The sequence below is a fragment of the Gopherus flavomarginatus genome, chromosome 4 (genome assembly GCF_025201925.1).
Source record: "Gopherus flavomarginatus isolate rGopFla2 chromosome 4, rGopFla2.mat.asm, whole genome shotgun sequence".
In the NCBI taxonomy this organism is placed as follows: Eukaryota; Metazoa; Chordata; order Testudines; family Testudinidae; genus Gopherus; species Gopherus flavomarginatus.
Window position 1 is genome coordinate 206,423,486 of NC_066620.1, and position 25,474 is coordinate 206,448,959.

Genomic DNA, 25,474 nt, shown 5'->3' on the forward strand with positions numbered 1-25,474 from the left:
CCTGATTCTCCAGTGCCTTGTGTGGGCAAACCTACTAAAGTAGGGATGGTAGGCTTGATTCTTCTCTGACACCACTGCAAGCCAGGCCTAGAGCCATTGGAGCATCCATGTCGATGGAATTACCCAGGTGTAAACCACGTATAAGGGAGAGAAGAATCGGGACCCTGTGTATTTATTTGTGTCTGTTAAGTGTCTAGAATAATCTGGTGCTATGTAAATCAGAAATAATAAAAAGCAATGGCACAGATTCTTAGCTGGTGTAAATGAGTAATAGCTCTAGGATCTGCCCCAAGGAAACTGATTCTCTTCTGACCGCACTGACTTTATACAAATGTAAATCAGTTGACTCGAAGGAAGTTACTCTGCTTTATACTGATGTGAGCAAGAGGAGATTCAAAGCCCAGAAACCTCAAACCAGGCTATTTTCATGTGGCTTTGGGGTTTTGAAAAAAACATTTACACAATGGCAGTCTTGTCCTCCTTGTTAAATGCATACTGTAATGCCTGCTGCTCTCACCATGGGGTTTAAGTAAGTCCCATTGATTAACTTGTGTCTTGCAACAGGAGAACATGGGGCCAGATCTTCAGCTGGTGTAAATCAGAATAGTGCCACTGATATCAATGGTATGATCCCAATTTACATCAGCTGAGAGTTTGGCTCAGTTTACAGAAAATCTTGAGCCAATAATCTGGTTGTGGTTTGTTTATCTATTTGGTTAGGAAGGAGGACTTAAAAAAAACAAATGGGAAAGTTTCATTCTCTTTTTTTTTTCTCTCCACCCCTCCCCACCCCCACCACAAATTTATAGGACTAAATTCTTTGCAGGTGTAAACTGGCGTAGTTCCATTAACGTCAATGGAGTAGTTCCAATTTACACCAGAAAATTTGGCCCATGTTTTCCAAAGCCTAAAGCTACAGTAACTATCTGTGCACCCTTGTTGAGTAAACAACATACAGCCTGCCAGATCCTCTGAGACTTTTTACCCATGAATCTCTTTGGAGAGGTGAAAGGGGGAAAAAAATCCCTTCTGGTTTTCATAATGACTAATCCTTTTCCCCCTTGGCATTCACCAGATGTTGCTTTGGATCAGAAGATAAATATTAAAATCTAAAAAGGAACAAAGCAGGCTGTTTACTAGATGGATTTTCTGAGGTCTCTTGAATGCTTTAAAGGATGTGGGGGGCAGATGCTTTGATATGCACGCTAAATGGATTTCACAACCCAGTGGAGCACACCAACCTAGGAAATAGAAATCCACCTTCTCCATCGCCCAACTCTGCAAACACTAAGTGTCTTCTAGAAGACACTGAGCAGCACCAGGCCCACACTGCTGTGGGATAGAGCCAGGGCTAACCTGAAAAAGAGGCCAGCAAAAAGCGCCTGGGGTGAGTTGACTTTTGTCTTGCTATCCAGCAGAGAGTCGTCATCACACAGGTATATGTAAGGCCTGGCTCCTGCTAGGCTGTATGCTCCTGCGGTGATATGGACGTCACACTGGACATATGTGGTCCCAGCTCCTTTGCAGTCTTCTGAAGGATGGGTCAGGCCACAGAGAACAGCCAAAGACGCTGCAAAGTCAGAAGGAAAAAAAAATACCCACCCACATAAGCATTGGCACTGATGCAAGTTAGAACCATATGCTGTGTCACTGAAGTCAATGCTATTTTGCTATTGCCTTCCATGGCAGAAGGGTCGTGATTATTTTCCCAGTCTAACCCTTTGGGAACCACAACCCACCATTCTCACAATCCATATGATCTATTTATTACTCTGCCCATTGGGTTTGATCTCTTATTTGTGTGGAAAATTATGATCCTTTGGCAGAATCTGTCCAGATGCTCTTTAGAATAAAGTGACCCCTTGTGGGAAACAAAAGCAAGCAGTGATTAGCTAAGGGGATGGCATAACTGCTGCCTGGAGGAGATGGGCCATTGTTTGCTTGCTTCACGCCAGCAGTACAGTACGTGCTCAGATCCTCGATTGTTCAGCGGAAAGGGAACATTCTCTACACTATTGTTCCTGTGGCTGGATCTGCACTTCATGAAGAGAGTGTTGTGCTCAACACACTGCGGGTCAGAGTGGGCTAATGCAATTAACCTTTCACCGTTTGGAGACCGAGGTTCATTGGGGAAAGCTGTTGGGATGGAAAGCACAAACTGACTGTGAACCTTTCACCAGGAAATGTTGTCTGGTGATAAAGTTCATTGCAGATTTCAAGCTCAGCCCTGGTTCAGTGAAAGCATCAACAGAGCTTTGCAGGCTTTTCAAAGGAATGGATTTGCAGTGGATTTTGAGCTTTTGCTTGGAATCTATGTGAAACTTGAGGTTTTGCATGACTTTAACTCAATGGGTTTGGGGGTTTTATTAATTTGCTTTAAGAGGTTTCTTTGTTTGTTTTTTAAAGGATAGGTTTTGTGAGCTGAAAGTCAGGTGGGAAGAGGTTTATGGGCCTACAGGAATAAAAACCAGAGAACAAAATTCATTCAAAATCCTGAGGGTTTCATACAGCTCTGGGAGGATCTCCACCGAGCTAGCACTCATGAAACAATGCATAGCTGAAAGGAAAGATGGTCTTGTGCCAATGATTGTTGTTTGCATTTCTATGGCTCATCAGAGATCAGGACCAGAGCTGGTTGGGAATTTTTCAGTGAAACTTTTTTGCTGTTAAAAATGCCGATTTGTTGAAACTGAAACTTTTCATGTGAAAGGACCAGATCTGACAAATTTATTGACTTGAAAAACATGTTGAAAAAAGATTTCCAAGTTGTCCCCTTCTGATGTTTTCAAAACAAAAAATTGTTCAAAAGGACTTTTCAGTTCAAAATTTAAATTGTACAACAAATAATTATTTTAATTAAAAATGGTTGAAAATGGAATATTTTGAAATGATCAAAACACGTCTCTTGATTGACCCCAAAAAATTCAGTTTGTCAGTTTGCAAATGTTTTTTGAAATTTTGATTTTTTAATCCAGAGTTGGGATGAGAACATTTTCTAAAATCTGAAAAACATTCATAGGACAGGGAAAGCATTTCCTGCCAAGCTCTAAGCAAGATATCATTGTTCTAGGGCCAATTCAAAACACATATAAACTAAGCAATCTCTGCCTCAGAGTTTATCACAATCCAGGCATAAAACAAAAGACAACAAGTAGATAAGAGCATTGCCGGCTGATTGAGGGAAGTGATTATTCCCCTCTATTCAGCACTGGTGAGGTCACATCTGGAGTATTGCATCCAGTTTGGGGCCCCCCACTACAGAAAAGATGTGGACAAATTGGAGTGTCCAGCGGAGGGCAATGAAAATAATTAGGGGGTTGGGGCACATGACTTATGAGGAGAGGCTGAGAGAACAGGGTTTATTTCATCTGCAGAAGAGAAGAGTGAGGGGGGATTTGATAGCAGCCTTCAACTACCTGAAGTGGGATTCCAAAGAGGATGGAGCTAGGCTGTTCTTAGTGGTGGCAGATGACTGAACAAGAAGCAATGGTCTCAAGTTGCAGTAGGGGAGGTCTAGGTTGGATATTAGGAAAAAAACTATTTCACTAGGAGGGTAGTGAAGCACTAGAATGGGTTACCTAGGGAGGTGGTGTAATTTTCATCCTTAGAGGTTTTTAAGGCCTGGCTTGACAAAGCCCTAGTTGGGATGATTTAATTGGTGTTGGTCACCAGCTGAGCAGGAGGTCGGACTATATGACCTCCTGAGGTCTCTTCCAGCCCTACTCTTCTATGATTCTATGAAGACAGAGCATAAGGTAGCAGTGAGAAAATACTGATCAGCATAAGGAACAGTGGTCAAAGCACACCAGCTGCATAACCATTGTTGAGGTTTTTTTATACATCATGGCAGAGGAGAGTTTTCAGGAAGGATTTTAGGAAGAACAATGAGGTGGCTTTGCAGATGTTTACATGGATTTCTTCCCAAACGTGAAAGGCTGCATGGTAGAAAGCACAAAGATGCTTGTTCAAAAATGTACTAATGGGTGATGGAAGCTGGGTTCATTAGGAGTGGAGATGAGAGTAATCAATGTCTTGATATTGTTATGAGAGATGATGAGTATGGTGTCAAAGCCAAAGTCAGAAGTCAGGCCAAGATTCAGAGCCAGAGTTGGGTGGGGCACAGAAGCAGGGACCTGGAACGAGGCAGGGTTCAAGAGTCAGGTGAGAGGTCATGGTCTGATGTAGCACTCAGCCAAGGATTCAGGGGCATTGGTCAAAAAGACAGGCATCATGAGATAGTGTCCACAGTGGGTTTGAAAGGTGGTCTTCCACTTCTCCCCAGCTCTAATAGTATTCTGGAAAGAAACTGACCTTTAGTTTGTGCCAGTGGATAAGAGTGTTATGGAGGGTCAGCCAAGAAATACCCAGGATCAGGGGAAAACGCCAGGAGTGAATAGCACTGAACTGAATTGTCTTTCTATGCTCTTTGCAGGGCTGGCTCCAGTCAATGGAAAGGGGCAGCATGTCTGGGTCTTCAGTGGCAATTCGGCGGCAGGTCTCAGTCCCTCTCAGCAAAAATGCTGGAGCCGGCCCTGGCTCTTCAATAGTGACTTCCAGAGGTACAGTCTCTGTGTCCACCAGATAGAAGAAGGAGGGAACTCATCAGCTGTCTCTGCTAGGTCCAGAAACGGCCTAGGCCTTAGGGGGATCTGATCTGAGTCAATGAGAAGCTTCTGTGGAGGGACTGGAAGGGATCATGCTGGGACACATACTCGTCCAGTAATTGTAAATGCGGTGTTGGCTGGCAGAGTTCAGCATGTGTTCTGGATAGGTCCATGGCTCAAAACTCAGGGAAACATTTTGTCAAGGTTCCCTGGATAGTCTCATTCTTGAGGCCTGGACAGACTTGTTTTCCTGGGTCTCTTAGGTTTGGATTCCTCATACAGCAACCAGAAATACAATGAACTAGTTTGCCACAATAGAAACACAAGATTGGTAGGCCAAAATAACCTGCAACTGCTTGACTTGAGAAGCAGGACTCAATAGTGGGAGGCATGACTGTGACAATCCTCTCGTCTTTCTTCCCACTGCCCCCACAATCAATTATCAATCCAGGCCTCTGTTGCTCTGGACCAGGGATCGGCAACCTTTGGCACACAGCCCATCAGGGCAATCCACTGGCAGGCCACGAGACATTTGGTTTATGTTGACCATCCGCAAGCACAGCTCCCAGCAGCTCCTAGTGATCGTGATTCACCATTCCCAGCCAATGGGAGCTGCAGGAAGTGGCTCGGAAGCTCCCATTGGCCAAGAACAATGAACCGTGGCCACTGGGAACTGCGGGGAGCAGTGCCTGCGGACAGTCAATGTAAACAAAAATGTCTCACGGACCGCCAGTGGATTACAGATGGGCCCATGCTGAAAGTTGCCGACCTCTGCTCTGGATGGATGAGTGCGTTTGAGGGAGAAGCAAACAAGAGGCAGCACTGGTTCCTGAAACAGGGCCAGCTATAGGCACCAGCAAAGGAAGCAGGTGCTTGGGGTGGCCAATGGAAAGAAGCGGCACGTCCAGGTCTTTGGTGGCAATTCAGCGGCAGGTCCCTCCATCCCTCTCAGCAATTCAGCGGCGGGTCTCTCCATCCCTCTCGAATTGCCACTGAAGAATGAAGCAGCACGGTAGGGCTGCCATCGAAGTTCCACCGATCGTGGCTTTATTTATTTTTTTTTCACTTCGCCGCTTGGGGCAGCAAAAAAGCTGGAGCCAGCCCTGTCCTGAAATTTCAAAATTTGCAACAATCCCTACTGAAGCACTCCAGAAAGGCAATGACAGGTCCTGGCTCAGGGGGCGATGTGGCTGGTTGGACCTGAAGCACATTGTTCTCTGCACAGAGCTGATGGACTTGCTCCTGTAGTACCTGATTCTCAGCAACCAGCTATGCTGTTTTATACTTTGTTGTATACTGATCCTCTGCCTTACAAGAGATCACTCCAACACTGGGTTAATTTACAAACTCTAGTTTTATTGTGGCTGCTTATAACATGGCTTCTTCAGCCTCATGGCTTCTCAGACAGTTACCTAGGAGGTGTTGCTTTCAAGCAGTTCTCTTCAGGAAACAGTATACTGTATGAGAGTGTCTGCGAGCACTTTCATATTGTTACATCCCTTCTCTTCTAAAGAAAATTGTCAAATACCCCAGGAATAACTGATTAAGTAACCTAATTCCAGTTACTTGATAACTTGTGCAACTCCACTTGGGAGATACTAATGGTTAAGGATGCCAATGGGAATCAGTTCGGCTCCAGAGGTATTCCAGAGCAGTCTGACCCAAGTATTGGAGGGCTTGATGGGAATCTGGACAATAGCAGTTGTGTTGATAGTGGGAGAGGATGATGATCCAGAACAAGCTCAATGAGATCATGACTACACATTTTTCATATTTCATTCTGTAAAAAGTCTCTCTTTAGACAAATCTGTTAATATGTCCTCAATTGTAGGCAGAGGGGAATGGCTCCATTTCAAAGCTTTGATTAAAGTCTTTGGGTCTATGCATATTCTCAGCTTTTCAGATGGTTTTCTTACCACCACAAGACTGCTTTTCTAGTTTGTGTTCTTCTCTACAGGATGAATAATTCCACAGTTCTGTAAGCTCTGCAGTTCGTCTTTCAACGGCTGTCGTAATGCAATGGGTACTTTCCTTTTTTTGGCAATTTAACTGGCTTCACACTGGTGTCAATCTATGTTTTATAAACACCATCTTAACTGTCCATCTCCCTGAAACATATCTTGATACTCCCACTGTATCATCTCCTAGTCCAAGGTAATATCATCCAATGTATTTTAGTCATCTCACTATCCACTTTCATTATGTTCTGGAACTGTACTTTTATCTGGTTCATGGCTTAGACAGTCTTGCTGCCCAGAAGCAAAAGTGCTGTCTCATCACCTATGACCACAAAGTCCAGTCTGTATTTTTTCCCTTGGATTTCCTAATTTAATTTTACATTTCCCCAATGGGTTTTAATGTGATCTGGTTATACATTGTTAACAGCTGGTTGGTCTCTTCCAACCATATGTCTGGGTTCACCAGACTGTGGCACACATTGTAACATTATCCCAATCAATCTAATTGAAATTGTATCAGCTTCTTCCCAAATAACCTGGCTGCATACAACTATTTCTGGTGCTTACGAGGGTCTTCTTGCACTATGTTTATCATCTGTTCGGTCACTCATACAATGTCCTCATACTCATTGTTGCTCTTTTTAGTTACTGAGCGTACTTTGGATTTGTTTTTCTTCTCTCTGGGGAAAAAAATAAACACTTGGCTGCAAAATGATTAAATTTTGTCAGAGATATGGCATTTTTTCCTCACAAGCTAGACACTTTTCTTTCTGTCTTTCATGGTTTCTCCCACAGTATTGACATGTGTCTGTAGCATTGTCATCTACTGATGTTGGATCTGGTTTTGATTTCTCTTTCTTATGTATTTCCCCCAAAGTCAAGTCCGTCTCATATCTGGTCACACTATCCGGTCTCTTATCAAGGAATCTTTAATATTTCCAAAACTGCATCTGGCTGCTAGCATTTTTAAATCAGTGCTTTATTCATCTATATCCTCTCCAGCTGCTTGATCCCAAGTCAAGAAATGAGATCTTTCCACCATTTCATTCTTCCTGGGGTTAGAGAGAGTACCAAAACAACCCATTATTCCTTTTAAGGTGTGCTGAGCTTGGGAAATTTCCACACAGAGTCTCACTTACCTCTCTCCTTTTTTTCTCCAATCAGGTAATGAAACCATTTTATTTTCACAGTATCTTCTTTATCTTCCAGCGGGGTTAAATACCTCTTTCCAGCTCTTCCATGCCAGAACTAAATTCTTCACTTGCAGGTTTAATGTCCCCAGAGGCTTCAGACCCTCCATTTTTCAGTTATCGGCCTTGTCTTATATTCTGCTCTCTGCAGTGCAGCTCTGAATGGTCTCTCCACTGTCTAAGACGGGGTAGGCAACCTATGGCACGCGAGCTGATTTTCAGTGGCACTCACACTGCCTGGGTCCTGGCCAGCGGTCTGGAAGGCTCCGCATTTTAATTTAATTTTAAATGAAGCTTCTTAAACATTTTAAAAACCTTATTTACTTTACATACAACAATAGTTTAGTTATATATTATAAACTGATAGAAAGAGACCTTCTAAAAACATCAACATGTATTACTGGCACGCAAAGCCTTAAATCAGAGTGATAAGTGAAGACTCAGCACAGCACTTCTGAAAGGTTGCTGACCCCTGGGTCTAAGACTTGATTACCACTGCCACCATGTTTTAGGCTTCATTGTGTCTGGATCATCTGCTATATAAGATCTCACTCTGACATGGGATTAATTAAACTTCAGCTTCTCCAGCCTACTGGCTTCTCAGACAGTTCCCAAGGAGGTGTCATTTTCAACTGTAGGCTGCATAAAACTGTCTGCTAGCACGATGAACTTACTCCTGCAGTGTCCAGTTCTTGAGGATCAGCTGTGAAATCCATGCTGCACAGCTTGGTTATCCATCTGGAGGTGCTTAATGGTTCATGCAGAGCCAGCACGCCTTGGGATAAGGAGCCAGACCTGCTCAGAGAGGTTGGTTTTCCAAGCAAACTGCTGTGGACCGGGAAGTAGGCAGTCAGTCCTAGTGGTCAGAGCAGTGGTGGTCAAATGTAGTCATCAGAGCAGGAGTCAGGCACCAGAGCCAAGGTCAGAGCTGCAGATGGAGCCAGGGGAAGGAAGGGGGCACAGAAGCAGGGATCTGGAACAAAGCAGGAACCAGGCAAAGATCAGGAATCAGGTGAGAGGGCAAGGTCTCATGTAGCACTTAGCTAGGGATTCACCTAGTTGCTCCAAGAACTTCCTGTGCCTCCTTCTGGCTTAAAGACAAGATTGAGTCAATCAGAGAGGCCAGGCATCTCCTCCAATTAGGAGCTTTGGGGTCTGTGCTTCTGGTGAGCTGGGTCCACCAGCCCACAATTCTCTGCTGGTACCAGCAGTCTGAGGACTGCCTGGGGACCCATCAACCCGCATTGAAGACCCAGGATCTCTCAGAAATAAATACCTTGGATAGATAAGCAGCAAGAACAATATTAAAAATAAAATGATCATCCAAAGGCGGTGTGTGTGTTTGTGTGTGTGTTCTACATAAAAATACATCAAGGGGAGGTATTTCTGCAACAAGACGGTGATGCATCCACTTCACCAGTCCCTGGCACTGGGCACAGCCAGGAAATATCAGAAGTGCTTCTAATCTGCATGCACGTGCCTCTGTACTGAAGCGTAGCAAAGGCCCCAAATCATGTCTCCCTAGGCCTCTGTACACAGCTTGTCTCCCTGTACCACTGCAGTGGTTAGGAACCTTTCTGCTGAGTAAATGAGGATAGCAAAAAGGAGCTCTGTTTGTCTACAGCTCACTAGTCTAGCTGGTAGGGGCCAGCCAGCACATCACAAATGTAAAACTCCCAGAGAATAGCCCCAAGTAAACAGCAGAAGTGAGGCTTGATTAAAAAGATCTTTGGCAGGCCAATTATCATCTAAAAATATAACCTGTAAATACAATTATAATCAAAATGTGAATATTTGTGGTGTGTTTGCGAGATATGAACACATTTGAGTTTGTGTATACAAACATTTTATATATTTATGTTTATGTGCCTATATCAGCATTGCAAATATCTACTTGCCCCTAAACAAATGTGAGTTTGTTTTTTAGTTTGTTTTGTTCGATCAGAAAAATACAAATATTTTTCTAAGTGTAACAGGTCATCACTGGTAGAGGATAGGTGTGTGAGAGAGAGAAGTTAGGCTTCTCAATGGCATATTTGGTAGGGTATGAGATAAATCTCTTTTAATTCAGCAAGAGCTGAGCAATAAACAAGGAAAAATCTTATTTGTCTGTTTAGAGGGAAGTGCAGCCTACCCAACTCAATCCCCCAAACTAAATAACCAAGAAACTCTTTGATACAATCAATCAGCATTCGCTTGCTGACACCTAGTGCCCATTTGAAGTATTATCTGGACAAACATATTCTCTCCACCTCAGCAATGGTCCAAAGTACAGTAAATTTAGAAAGCTCGTTCTTCATGTTTTCTTGGTCTCAATCATTTTTTTTGTATTTTATTCTATTTATTTTTCTTGAATAACCAGTCTCCCCTGCTCCTCATCCCAGTATTCAAGCACTGAGTCTTTTAACATGAGATATCCCAGTTCCCAGGACAGAGCTTAAAGGTAAGTTCCTAGGATTGTTCCCAAATCCTGTTTAAATAAAGTGATTATTTACAGTATCTCAGGTTCATGCCACCCACATCCAAACACACAGAGTTTTGGTTTGTATTTTGAGACTGCCTATCAAGAAACCTAGAGGATGAGGCAAAATGACAAGTGGGAATTCCACAAGTTGGCAGTCACAGATATTCTCATAGCATCACTGCATAGGATGGGAGTAATTTATAGATCCATGGAGGAGCAGAGACCATGGACTTTTGACCTCAGGGAGGTCTCTAGAATTTGAAGAAATATTGTATGTAACCCACACACCTCCTGGGTGTGGTGTTCTATCCCCTCTAGTGGCACTGAGACCACTTAGAGATTAATGAGTCTGCTACAGCCTTAGTTAAGGGTCATGTGCCTTTTAGCTCATGCAGTACAGGCTCATGCATTTAGCTCCAGAGGTTCAATCCCACTCCCCAATGACTGGGGTCTGTCTTTGTTTCAAGTCTGGGCTCATCTGGGATATCAACTAGAAAGTCTCAGAAGCTTCGGACAAGCTTCCTCAGCTAGGAAAAGTATGTAACCTACACATGTTGTGGATGTGCTTCTCTGTCTCCTCTAGTAGCACTGAGAACACTTAGAGATTAATGAGTCTGCTACAGCCTTAGTTAAGAGGCATGTAGCTCCAGAGGTCCCAGGTTGGATCCCGCCCACCAACAACCAGGGTCTCTCCATGTTACATACAGATCTCAGGATACTCACTTAGCCCCTCTAACCTACTCTTTGCGCTACCCTTAGAGTAGCTTGAAGGTACTTGCATTGTAAGCCCCTTTGCCATATGTTTGTTTGTAGACTGCCTAGCACAATGAGGCCCTGGCCTGCAGAAGCTACTGCAATGCCAATAACAATACCCTGCATGCATGCATTCCATAGTCTCCTCCCACCCCATTCCCTACTTCCTGCCATCAAGAGAAGAAAGGTGTAAGTGCTTCTGCTGGATTGTTCCCATGGGAATGATGCTGCAGACAGGCTGTCATCCAGCCACATACCATCTCTTATCACATCTCCCACACACTCACAAAGCAGTGACCATGTGGTGTAGCCAGAGAGGGCCTGATCCATGCCCACTGACATCAATAGAAAGACTCCCATTGACATCAGTGGGATTTTGGATGAGGGTCAGGATGAGGTAGCTGCTGCCATGTTGGCTCCTCTACCTTCCTCATGGTAGTTTTTGGGCCATCAGAGGTGCCCCTCTCGTCATCTGCGCTAAGATTTTTTGCAATGGGAATCCAGGACATGTGGTTTGAGGTCAGGGATAGATTTTAGAAGGGTTCATTATCCATCCCAACATGTTAACTGACCGTCCAAGCGTGGGGCCAGGCAGCTCACATCGGTTGTCGTGATGTCACCTAGCATTTCACAGGGAGCACCACAGATGGTCACAGAGGTGTTTCCTGGAGCAAACCCAGTGCCATGCACGTGCACTTCCCCTCCACCCAGGCCACCTAGGAAGAGAATAGAGAAAATGATTTAAAACAGAGCTTCATGACTGGCTGTTAATGAAACCAGCCTGGAACTGCAGTATCAATTTACAAGAGCCTCAAAATCTGTCTTTACACTCTGCATTATGTGTAAGGGAAAGGCCATTACAGATGTGCCTCAGTTATCCACAATACTTGGAGCCAGATCATCTCTGGCCACTGCATCTTGCATGGCTCTACAGAGGGTGAGGGGTGGTTGCGATGCTGCAATACCCTTAATGCCCCATCCCAAGACAAACTTTAAAGACTGCCGGTTCCTTCATGTACCCATTTAAGGTTAAGTAGATGCACTCCGTGAACTCAAAAGTGTCATGCCAATATAAAATTGGTCGAAGTGAGATGAGAATCAGGCTTACAGTTTCCGTTTCTATGGAGGCAGTATGGGGCTTTGATAATTACCTGCTTTGTGATGTTGGGAAAGTCACTTAGCATCTCTCTGTTTCCCCTGCCAATCTTTGTCTATCTTGTCTATTTAAATTGTAATTTTTTCAGGGCTGGACTGTCTCTTTCTATGTGTCTGTACAGCACCTAGCACAATGATCTTGGCTGGGGCCCTTAGGCACTATAATAAAGACATAAATAAATAGTGTTTTCTGTCATTGACTTGCTGCGTTACTGAGTTTCAAAAGTAGCCACTGACTTCACGCACCTGCATTTTTGTGTGTCCATCTTAAGAGAGTTAAGGTCAGATATTTTCAGAAGTCAGTGGAAGCTGGAGGCACTCAGACCTTCTGAAAATAAGGGGTTAGGTGTCTCAAGTTCTGCACCCAAATACCAAGGGAATAAAATGAATGAACGCTTGGAAAACATGGATGTGCATCCCCCTGTGCCTTCATTTGCCCCAGTGTGGGATGAGTACTGTGGTGTATGCAGCCATGCAGCCAGAAGGGGAGGTCATCCTGCTTTTGTGTGAGTACATTCCCTGTCTAGAGCAGGGTGGGAAACAGTTTTCCCAGCCTGTGAGAATTTCTGAAGTTTCAAAAAAAAAAAAGAAAAATCATCTCTCAAATCAGGACAATGCATCTAAATCTCAAAGTGTTTTTTTGTAAATCTATAATCCTAAAAAGTTTTTTAGATTGGGTCAATCAAAATGTTTCATATAAAAAATAAATACCTTTTTTTGTATAATTTAACTAAAATTTCAAAACAAGACGGTGATTCAGACTGAAAAAAATAATTGTTTCAAATAGATGTCAAAATAGGATATTTTGACAATTTACAAACTTTTTTCATATTGGGAGAGTTGTCAAAAACAACTCTTTCCCATAAATAGTTTTGGTTTTGATGAACTGGCATTTTCCAAGAAACAATATGTTTCAGCAGAAGATTTCTGACCAGCCATATCCCTGTCTGCTAGAACCAGCCTTGCACAGTTGGAATCACCTTTTCCATCCCACAACATCTTTTTTATAAAACTCCCCAAGATCTTAAAATTATTTTTTTCTGTAACACACATTGCCTGTGCAGAATTTATGGAGGCGAGATGTGGTATAATGGTTTAATCAGCACTCCGCTGTGATGCATAAACAAGGGGCATCATCGTGTGTGAGTAACATGGGGATCTAACTGCTTGCCAATATAAGGTTTTTACAAAACTCTGCAGGATCGGTCCTGGGATTGGTCCTGCTTTGAGCAGGGGGTTGGACTAGATACCTCCTGAGGTCCCTTCCAACCCTGATATTCTATGAGTCTATGATCAAATCCATGCAGACATCTAGATAGATAGATCGGTCAGTCTTCGAATTTTGTGCTTGTGCCCGTCAACACAGTCTCTGATTGCTTACCATTGTTCTTCCATTAAATCTTGGATACTATGTTTCACACCCAAATAAGGATTTTATTTTATGGAGGATGGGTAGGGGTATTTATGAATTCCTGAAAACAAAGAATTTAGCATGTAAGCAGCTTTTTTTTTAATAATTGGAGATATACCTATCTCCTAGAACTGGAAGGGACCTTGAAAGGTCATCAAGTCCAGCCCCCCTGCCTTCACTAGCAGGACCAAGTACTGATTTTTGCCCCAGATCTCTAAATGGCCACCTCAACGATTGAACTCACAACCGTGGGTTTAGCAGGCCAATGCTTAAACCACTGAGCTATCCCTCCTCCTAGACCCCAGCCAGAACACTTACTCATAGTCTGTGAAAGAAACAAATCAGGCCACATTCACTCTCCCCAATACTCTAGTTTTCAGTGCATTTGTCGAGAGGAGGTGGGGTTCACTAGTGATTTCCTCTCTTGCAAACTCCAAATACAAATTGTGACAGCTCTGTCACTGCTGTTACCTGGAAGATAGTCATCCCTAGCCACTCATGCATTTACCCCAGTTGTTGCGTGTCGATGTGATGGTAAGCTGAGAGGTGAATGTCAAATTTGACGAAGCCCAGCCTTGGAGGAAGTCGCCACCAAGGACCCGGTATTCTCCAGCAGGAAGCCAGGGAGCCAAACACTGTAAAGTGGTGTGATTGCCAGTGATATTGGTGCAGGGGGAGTCCCCAATGGAAATGTGCATCCTTTCCACCTCCGTGATCCGTGACACGGTCATTGTTAAAAGGAGGCCCACCGGAGGCAGAAGGAAAAGGAAAATGGGGGTGAACTCTTCACTGTAACTTATTTCACCAAGGTGGTACGAGATGCCATCTATTTCTAGAGTTAAAGCATGGATCCCATTGCCCAGAGGAACAGAGCACCGGAGAACCACATAGCTGACATCTGTAATGAGACAGGGTCGGTTCCCAACAAGAATGGAAGTGCTGTTCCTTCCTTTCAGTGCTGCCCCTTGTATGGCAAGAAGGCCCCCACCATTGGTACTGAAATTTTTGGGGTAAAATTTGAGCACACAAGGAATGACGGTGAAGATATGGGAGTCCCTGCTGAAGCAAGCATGCCCACTTCTTCTGTTGGACACAGAAAGGCTGTGCTCCCCTGGGGAAAGGCTGCCTGTCTGGCATTGTATGCTGGTCTCATTCCAGAAAGTTACGTTGCAAGGGTCATGGTTGTCCACTTGTATCACAAGTTCATCAGCTGCCAAAGCTAATCTCTGGCCTCTGATCAGCAGAGATGACAATGTCCCATTGATCTCCCAGACCACAGCATCCACTCTAGGGGTCCACTCTTTCAGCAGGTGGAGTGCACAGTCTGAGAGGCAGACACTCTGGATTCCATTTACCGTCACTGTGACATTAAGGGCATGAGATGCATCAGGCAACCACCAGTCACCCAGAGGAGGTTCCCTTGGAAGAAGAGCGCAGCTGATCCTGTTGTGATCTACACTGCGGATCTCACAAGTATAGTTACCCGTCAGGCTCACATGAACTGAATTCCTCCTGGATTTTAGACCAAGACCGGATATAGTGAGCAACAGCCCACCACAAGCTGAACCTTGTGAGGGAATTATGGCCTTTACCTCTGGGACTAATGTAAAGTTCTGCAGTGCTGCCGTCACATTGGCATAGCCCAGCTGCTTCTGGAGAAATCTGATGGGATAGATCCCAGGTTCCAGAGTGCTCAGTGGGAAGGAGCATTGAGAAAGGGTTGTGGATTCATTGGCACATTGAAACTCCGGCTCACATTCAGAGTCTCCCAGCTTAGCCACTGAACCAGTTATATTTATTCCTTCTATGCCCAGACACAGGCTGTCATTCATCATTTTTACTTCCATAGAGGTAACTATGGGAGTCAAAGCCATCTGGTAAGTAAAGGTGATATTCCTCTTTGGGAAGCTCCAGGAGGGAAGGAGTGGAGAGGATCTGTTACCAAAGAACACCCCCACAAGTACAGAGATGTCCTGGAACTCTATATTAGAGAAGTCAGCAGCCGGTGGGGTCTGGCACCATATTGTCTCTTCCATCGAGCGGGTAACATCACAGGTCTGCGTGCCGATAAAGACTGAAACCAGGGAAGGGTTTTGGCTAAAGCCTTTTCCAGAGATTGTGAGGATTGTTCCGCCTAGGGATACAGATCAAATCAAAGGGTTAGCGCCATGGAGTCAGCTCAGCGTGAATTCTAATATGGTGAAACTCCACGTAAATTTCCACAACCGCATAGTCTCAGCTGCTTCTCCCCTTAAAATGAGATTCATTGGCACCTGATCTCCACATAGGGACCCTGAGTTTATATGACACTGCTTCCTAGATTGAACCCTCACCCACCACTGCATCCCAGGGTGTAACATTTAACAATTTAACATGGGGAGAGCAGCGAGAGTTTGAAAAATTCTAATCCCTGCATTGTAAGGATGGGTTTGCCAAGCACAGGGTTCTTCCAAACTGGCCACATTACCCTGTGATCGCTGTTTACCTGGCAGCTGCATTCCAGCTATATGTCCCTGGAGTATGGGCTGGTCCCCTCCTCCTTGTGCAGAATGGCATGAACTAACTTGCACATGAGATTGTGATGCAATGCCATATAGCAGTGAAGAAATATCAGACTGCAGTGCAGACATCACCAAAGCTAACCCTTTGTCTGCTAAGAAGAGGGGTGAGCTCAGGCTTTCAGCTGCTATAACTCAGGCCTAAATTCCTCTATTTCAAGCCTAAACTCTGCAAGATCTTTGGCAAGTGCTTCAGCAAGAGAGCTCTCCTTAGGAACTATATAATTTGTTGATGGCTCTATTAGGATGACAGAATTTTTGAAGGACCCAATAGCAAGGTGTGCCCAAATCTTGCCCAATTCAAGGCTGTATTGGTAACCTGCCATGACATCAAGAGGCCACATGTTAATGGCATAAAACTGAGCAGATTGCAGCTGTTGTCATCTTTAATACAGAGATGCATGTGCAACTCCTTGTCCCAGCTTGCAATACTCCATTCTGAGCCAATCAGCCTCCACTGACTTCAAAGTGGTGCATCCCATGCTGCAGCCTATAGTTACTGTGTGGGATTAAAGAAGGTGGCCCTGGACTATAGACTATTCACTGGCTATCCTATGTGACTTTCTAGAAAGTTTCAGTACATTTTTTCTTAAAAAGTCAATAAACCCCAGTCCTCTCAAGAAACAACAAAGGGGAACTAGTATGACTCGGCCAGCTTTCTCGCTCAGCACTGGTTCTGAAGCATCCTGATCCCCAGATAGTGCATTCTTTGGGGTAGCATCCCTGTCTCCACTTCCGTTGGTAAAATGCCTGGCATGCTGCCGGAGCTGAACATCATTCGTAACCAATCATTTTTTTCTTAAACCTTGAATTTACTTCTAAAAAGAGAATTCTTCTACAATCCACATTTTTTTTTATTATTTAACCTTCCAGTTTGATGGGCTTTGCTATATCTAAGTTGGCATCAACTCTCAAAGCTGAATAATAATATTTGACACTTTATCTAATGAACCAACACAAAGCCCCTCTACGATTATGGTCATCTGAGGAGATAAGTGATTTGGCTAAGGGAAGCCATAGGATCCATGAGTTTCAAGCTCCCAGTCCTAAACTTCAAGGATAAGACTATGCATCCCTTCCTACCCTCCATTAGGCCCAGATTCTCCTTGTCCTAATGCCAGTTTTACACGGGAGGAGCTCCATTGAGTTCAGTGGAGATACTGCTGATTTACACTGGTATGAGACAGAGCAAAATCAAGAATTTAAGTTTCTACAACTTAAAATGTTCATTGCCTCCATATCTGCTACACAGCAAAGCAACAGACACACTCCACGTAGGCCCTGATCCTGCAAAGGTTTATGGTCAGCTTTAGTCCTAGTGGGACTCTGAGTATACATCAAAGACTTATGCACGTTGAATGTTAAGCACTGGGATCTCCAGACTGAAAAAGCCAGCATCGGTTATTCAGGTGTGAGTGATTTTTGTGCATTTGGTTCATTCATGAGGAGAAACAAATTCAAAGGACAGTGGACTTTGTCATCAATCCTATGGCCAACTTGTTCCAATATTAGCCAGACAATCCAAAGGTGGGCTGCTCAGTACACTCACACACACCCAGAGAATCCCAGGCAGGCAGCTGCTGCCTGTCAATACAAGTCTACATAATAAGGGTTCACACATTTGCAAATGCCATCATCTAAACAGCTGTGAAATTGGACGTCCTTCCCAATCAACGAGGGGAGATGAGTCCTTGATCCCTTGATGTCCTCCAGAAGTGGTGACAGATGTGCTGATGCTATTTACCAGTGCTTAATTTACACCAGGGTTGAGCCTCTGCATCTCTGATCTTGGTAGTTTATAACTCCAGCACCTCTGGGCTTGCTGCATCAGTTATGAAAGTAAAAAAAATAAAATTGCTTGAGCCCCGGCACCTCTTTCATTACAAATTAAGCGCTGTATTTACCCAGAACGGAGCCACAGCAGGGCTCTATGCTGAGGATCTCAGTGCTGTACTGGATGAATGGATCAACTCTGCAAAACACAAACACAGGATCAGTTCTTTACTTTTCCTCTTTATCCCACATGCTTTTCTCTCATTGCCTTTCCTGGCTGGACCCCCGAATAGCTTCCCTACATCTCCTGCTTCATTCCATGCCATCTCCCGGGTGCCCTCTTACAAGGCACTGTCATTCCAGACCATAAAGACTCTCTCTCCTTGGAGCCCAGGCACGTAACTAGCTGGTCAGGGTCTCTACAGAGCAACATGAAGAGACAGATATTACGAATACTACAGAAGCAGTACAAAGTGCTACTGACTGCAGTGGGACTAAAGCACATGCTTAAGAGCTTTGCTGAACAGGGATTCACCGCTGAATCAGGGTCATAGTAATTGCTCATCATTTGTAAAACAGACAGCAGAGCTCTTTGTTAGCAAGCTGGCTCTGATACCGAGCCCATGTTTCCTTTGCTTTTCCATTAACTCTAAAATCCCAAGCTGAATTAAGCCTAAAATCCAAAATAGAAATGAAGTTCACATTCTCAAGGGAATAGGCACCTTCACTCACCCATGTGAGCCGATTGCAATGCCATTGATGATGACCGAAAGGTTGTACCATCCATCTGCCAGGGCAGGCAGTACTACATCGACGCCATGGGCTGTTCGTGCTTGGATCTGTGCCACAGTGGCCTCAATTTTGACCTGTACATCCAGGCCAGTACAATTTGCGAAGGAAGATATTCCAATCTGGAGTGACTGGGGCCCTGTGGAAAGGAGAAGACATGAAGCAGTCAAATTGTTTGTTGCTACCTTGAATCTAGTGCATGGGCAAGTGTCGGAGCAAGAGAAGTCTCTTCACAACACAAGCTGCGGCAATGCAAGCTTCTTCGGCATATTGTCCCGCCCACGTGCAGACTCATTTAACTCTCTCTAGGTGGTCTCGGTGCCACTAGATAGGCCAGAGCACCACACCCAGAAGGTGTGTGGGTTACACTTACATCAGAGTCAAATAAAGTTTGAAATTTTGAAAGCCTGTGAAGTTGTCTATATTAATAACCTGAACTCTTTGGACTCTTGGTCAATTGTCAGCTTAATCCAAAAATGCCTGGAAGGCCTTGGTGTCATTTATTTATTTTGATGATAGGAGGAAAATTATATTAAAAGCCAAAGTCACTGACTTCTGAATAAGAGATTGAGCTCCCAGTACCATCACCATTCATGAGATTCTATAACATTAAGAAGTTCCGTACACCCTATGCTGCCTGCGGCTAGAAAAATCTCCCCTTGGTGTTAACGTAGCTGAATAATATTCAGATGATAAAGGATACTTTCCCTTATTTATGCATTCTGCAGTATTAAAAAATGAAAAGCGGAGAGGGGAATGGAACAGAAACTCCGTGTGGGCAGTAAAGAGGGTGATCAGCTCTCCTCTTGCATTGGTGCTAAGTCCAGCCAGGCTGGTGAACCTAGAGGGAGTTTTATTACAGTGTATAGTGCAGAGATTGGATAGACTTGAAAGACAGAAGAGAAAAGAAAGAAATCGAAAGAGACAGGACAGTGTGGGGATAGGAGAGTCTGTTTTTCCTTTCCCCCACCCCCTTTATCACTCTTCATTCCTGTTCCCTCTCTCTGAAACGACACCGTAGGACTGTGATGATTGTGAAATGACTGGGGTCAGGTTCTGCTGCTGACAACATTCTGCCCATGCTCCTGGGATAGGGTCCCACAGCACATGGTCTTCTGGGCAACCTCAGGGAGTGAGATCAAACTCAGACTCCTCTCCCTGCCCAAGCACTGAGCACGAGATCCCAGAACACAGGTATCTTCTTGGGCTGGCGACATGTGGCAATGTTATTTATATTACAATAGTACCTTGAGGCCCCACAGAGATCAGAACCTCATTGTCCTTAGTGCTGTACAGACAGTATAACCCACACACCTTCTGGGGGTGGTGATCTGTCCCATCTAATGGCACCGAAACTACTTAGAGAGAGAGAGATTAATGAGTGCTCTATAGCCTTAGCTAACGGGGAGTTGGCTTTTAGTTCATGCTCTAGAAGCGCATGCACTAAGCTCCAGAGATCCCCGGTTCGATCCTATCCACCAACAACTGGGGTCTGCCGGTGTTACAACAGCTCCTGCCTCAGAGAGTTTACAACCAAGATACACACGGCAGACAAAGGGTAGGAGAGGCGAAGTGACATGTCCAAGGTCACAGGGCAGCTCAACAACAGAGCTGAGATTGGAACCCAGGTCTCCTGGCTTCCAGTCCAGTGCCCTATCTATTAAACCCAGCACTGCCTGCCCACTACATTTGGGATGCAACTTCACATGCCCAATATCTAGAAGGCTGTCTCTAACCTTCATCTTCTAAACTAAGCTAGCTGTATTGATTCTGGGGTCAGCAACTGATTCCCCACTCTCCGATTTCCTCTTGGTCCCAGATCATTCTGTCCAACCCCAATATTTAACTGTGGCAACAACTGGGCTGCTGCTGACTGGCAATACTTATCTCTACAGAGAGAGAAAGGAGGGGTTACATTCTAGATATAGTAGGTTGGCATGTTCGCCTTTAATGTTCCTTGTTGGGAAATATTTGCTAAAAACGGAAGGCTTCATCCAGGGCCATCCTTACCCACATGCAAACTCTGCAGCAGTGTAGGGCACCAGGAAATTTGGGGCACCAAATTGCCCCAAATTTCCTGGTGCCCTACACAGCTGCGTGTTTCTCCAGTGGCCAGCCCAATCCCCCGGCCAGCTGAGCCTACCAGGAAAGCTGCCCCCACCCTTGCTCCACCTCTTCCCACCCCTGATCCGTCCCAGCCCAGCTGCGTAGGGCACCACTATGTCTAGGGACAGCCCTGGCTTCAGCATCAGGAAACTACTCACTTAAGATAACTGAAAAAAGTGATAATAGGGGGCAGAAGAGGAAGTTAGTAAATATTTACATTCAATGGGCTAAGTTTTCAGAGGGACACGCCAGGGTCTGACATGTGTCTCCACTATTTTATTTTCAGTGAACTACATATTTGCAGAAAGTGCTGGAGCTGGCCATGGAGCAAGCTGCCAGAGGAGATCAGGCAAATCCAGAATCTGACTGTCAGCTGTGAAACCTTCTCCCCTTCAGAAATGCCTATCCATCAAAAAGTGACACCCAGAACACTGACACCCTGTCTAACTTTCAACCCTGAGAAACCCACAGCATTAAAGAGAAGAAATTCATAAAAGTTAAATTAAACATGCAAACTGTACCCCAAGCAGAGTTTCGGCCTTGAAAATGGAGATCTGCCAGAGAGTCCATCAAGTTCACTAGGGACTTCGCTACAACAATTGATTTAACATGGAATGTGCTCAGATGTGGAGCAGTATGAGACTGGCTTGAGAACTGAAACCTTCTGAGAGTCAATATGGCTAACGTATAGAGCCTAGTACTCAGGAAACCTGGGTGCAGCTTTGACATTGGTCTGCTGGATGACCTTGAGCAAGTCACTTGACAGCCCTGTGACTCAGTTTCCCCATCTATAAGATGGGGATAATGATACTTACCAGGGCTGGGCAGAAAACAATAATTCCATTTACTGAAACATTTGGAAGTTTTGACCTTTTTGTTCCATTACAGAATAAAAATGAGCCTATTTGAAATTTTTCATTTAAAAAAAAAAAAAGAAAAAAGGAGACCCAGAAAAGCCAATAGCTTAGTCTTCAGTTAGTCACTTAGCAGACAGAGAACCCAAGTTCAAGTTCCCATCTCACACTGAATGCCCTAATCATTGGGCTATTGGCTAGTCTACGGTGGCTTCTCTCTCTCTTTCCAGAAATTCTATCCTGGCCTGAGATACTATTTCATCAGAAACTTTTCAGCCAGATCTCTCTTTTGAAAAGTGCTTTGAGGTCTACTGATGAAAAGGGATGAGAGATGTGTTATTATTACACCTCTGCTACAGGTATAGTATGGATAGTAGCAAAGCAAGTTCTTGCTCATTTCTAGCCCCCCACTACACGCATGCTACTATGCCCTGAATTTGCACTGCCTCAGGGACGCGAAGGTAGGTCATTCTCTATGGACATTCTCATCCCTTGACTGCTCACCATGCCAGCAGGACACCCAGTTGTGATGGTGGTTTATAAATATGGACACCCACCCATATTAAGCTGAAACCAATGACTCTTCTCACATGGTCCTCGGGGGAGCCATCAGATGGCAAGAGCCTTTGTTCACTACTGAACAAGGCCAGACTGGAACTGGTGACCTGGGAGTAAAAGGCGCCGTGTGCCAGCATCAATCCCCAGTCCTCTTAGTCACCTAGTGCCTCTGCCCTGCCCGCGTTGTTGATGACAATGGAAAATGAAACTTTTTAGAGCAGTCATATTTTTACACCAGCCGTCTCTTTGCATTTTGAGACTGTGGCTTCATATATTCATAGACTTAAGGTCAGAAGTGGCCATTATGGTCATCTAGTCTGACCTGCTGCGCAACGCAGGCCACAGAATTTCACCCACTCACTCCTGTAACAAACCCCTAAGCTATGTCTGAGTTATTGAAGTCCTCAAATCATGGTTTGAAGACATCAAGATGCAATGAATCCTCCGGCAAGTGACCCATGCTCCATACTGCAGAGGAAGGCAAAAACCTCCAGGGCCTCTGCCAGTCTGCCCTGGAGGAAAATTCCTTCCCGACTCCAAATATGGCGATCAGTTAAACCCTGAGCAAGTGGGCAAGACTTACCAGTCAGCACCCAGGAAAGAATCCTCTATAGTAACTCAGATCCAACCCCATCTAACATCCCATCACAGACCATTGGGCCTATTTACCTGCTAATAATCAAAGATCAATTAATTGCCAAAATTAGGCTATCCCATCATACCATCCCCTCCATAAACTTATCAAGCTTAGTCTTGAAGCCAGATATGTCTTTTGCCTCCACTACTCCCCTTGGAAGGCTGTTCCAGAACTTCACTCCTCTAATGGTTAGAAACCTTCATCTAATTTCAAGTTTAAACTTCCTTTGTCACCTGCTGTGCTGCTTCTGTTTCTGCTCAGCGATACAATGGCTGGATTTAAAGAAGGATCGTACTTAAACACTTCAGTGAACGTGGCAGACTGGGACCCAGCGGTTAGTGTCACAGGGACAACACATTCTTCATCCCCCTGGAAAACAGAGTTTAAAAAAAGAGCAGAGGTGAACATGTTCTAGTAAAACACAAGCACCTTCTTCCCTTACATGCGAGATTAAGAGCATTAATGTCCTGACCTGAGCTTATCAGCTAGAGAAGCATCTGTAGAGCATAAGTAGAACCCAAGATGGGTCACTGCAAGGTTCTAACGTGTATGGCCACCACTGCCCTCTGCTCAAGTGTGTGTGATTATGATGCCCAGTAGTAGGTGCCTCCAGAAAATATGAGCCATAACACTACTACAGCAGCCAGACAGTCTCCTTTAGCTCAAGTAGTACTGACATATGCTGCTGGAGCCAAAGGTTTGCAGTTCTAGTCCCACTTCTGTTTGTGTGAAGCTTAACTACTGAACCTGGTGTTTGCAGTCATTGATTTGGAACAGCATTTAGCCACTCGGACACATATAGCCTGCAAGCAATCCACCAGTGATGAACATATAGATACAAGAGAAAGGGCCACATAAGCCTCTCCCACCCCCCTGCAAATTGATTCTCCCCCAGATGGGTGTAGCCTGATCTTAGATTATACATTGATTACTTAAGAATCCCCAGCCATCACTTTGAGGGTTGACAGGTTCTTGCCCCAAGATCAGGCCCAGTATTATTTAAATTATTATACAGTTGGGAATCCTGGTGTGCACAGTTGAAACACTCACAATATAGGAACTCTTTTATATTTACAAATATAGTTTATTAATACATTTAGCACAGTCACAAAACACCCCAACTTAGTAAGACAGATAGAGATACTACAGAATGTACATCTGTGCCTCCATATACTCACACCATCCCTTGTAAAACAACCTAAAATGTTAACCATCACCTTTCCCATCACCACCAGTGGTCATAATTCTGGCACAATTCTGGCATAATTCCCAAGGACTACTTCTCTTTCTCCTACTGCTCCTAAGCTACGATACCACTTTTATAATATGTTACGCTGATGCCATTATGTTTGATGCATATTCAGTAAGGGATTTTTCCCTTCTCCTTATTTATATTTCCTCACCTCACTAATGTTGGAGTCTCTTTTTCCTATAGGTTAGTATATCAATGATCTCAACTCATTATATACTTCAGTTCATTACCATGTTCCTTTTCTGGTTAGGTATCACATTTGTTATTTCTGTCCTAACTGGTTATTTCAGTTGTTTCCAAGTTCTAAGTTGTGGTGTACCTGTTATGTTTAGAAGGGTATGAACTTAGGAAAGCGCCTATGCCAACCTGCTTTAACACATCCTCTCTGTTAAAAGTCACAGTCATACATGGACCTTATGCTTTAGCTCCATTTATCTAGGTAAAAGGTCCCAGACATATGTATGCTAACTTTGCCTTAGCCCACTATATAGGATGTGGCCTGCAGGTCCCTTGTGTTACAGACAAAATATACCCTAATATAAACCTATTATAATCAAACAAACAATCAAACCTATAAGAAAAGAAGAAAATTATATATATGTATATATATATATATATATATATATATATATATATAGGCAAGCAAGCAGGCTAGCCTTAAATGTATCTCATGTACCTGTTATGTACGTCAGTTTGTTGCCAGAAGACTTCTGTGGTTGAATTATTTACCTGTGGTCAGAACTTTCCCTTAAACTCTATTTTCAGCTCCCCAAATATTGGGATTTTTTCCATTGGGCTGTTTATCTGTTCAAAGGTCATAGGTCTCAACCCTCATGCTAACTTGCTGAAGCTAATGTCTTATAGGACGCAGGCCTGTAGATTTCTAGCTTTACTGTTGAATATAATGCAAAGTAGAATATAATGAAATGCAGAAAATATAATGAAGGCAAGCTAGCCCACTGGGTTACATGGACAAGTATGAAATGCTGTTTCTTACCCGAGAAGGAACTTCACATTCAATCCTCACTGAGTTGCTGGCGTTGGTGTTAATTGGACAAGGGTGAGATCCAAACAACACCTGGCTTATCCCGTCAAAACCAGTCCCTCGGAGGATCACTGAGCACCCTCCTACAAAACCAGTGATTTCATTGTAAGTGCAGTGTACAGAAAGTGTTTTAAAATGCATAAACTCCAATAAGGAGCATTTCCTACTGTGTAAAGCATAAGCTGATGGGTCAGAAGATCTGGGTTCTACTCCCAACTTTGCCATTGGCTTTCTGTTGGCCAAGTTATTTAATCTTTTGTGCTTCAGTTTTTCATCTCTCTAGTCTACTCTTTGGACTGTTGTCCATGACAGAAACATGTTTTCATGCCCGACTTGATTAGCCTGGCAAGGTCTGTACTGTGATCTC

General features: G+C 44.1%; 1 protein-coding gene across 5 annotated transcripts in view; it reads right to left on the reverse strand.

Moving 5' to 3' along the window:
- The window catches only part of PKHD1 (PKHD1 ciliary IPT domain containing fibrocystin/polyductin), a 382,755-nt gene that overhangs the window by 285,972 nt on the left and 71,309 nt on the right, over window positions 1-25,474 (reverse strand). For all 5 annotated transcript variants that reach the window (XM_050948683.1, XM_050948684.1, XM_050948682.1 and 2 more), the window contains exons 28-34: window positions 25,060-25,190; window positions 23,044-23,179; window positions 18,599-18,794; window positions 17,998-18,065; window positions 14,044-15,669; window positions 11,542-11,685; window positions 1,357-1,570 (exon numbers count right to left, since the gene is read on the reverse strand). In XM_050948683.1, the coding sequence (XP_050804640.1) occupies window positions 1,357-1,570; window positions 11,542-11,685; window positions 14,044-15,669; window positions 17,998-18,065; window positions 18,599-18,794; window positions 23,044-23,179; window positions 25,060-25,190 (2,515 nt within the window). The remainder of the gene's footprint in view (window positions 1-1,356; window positions 1,571-11,541; window positions 11,686-14,043; window positions 15,670-17,997; window positions 18,066-18,598; window positions 18,795-23,043; window positions 23,180-25,059; window positions 25,191-25,474) is intronic.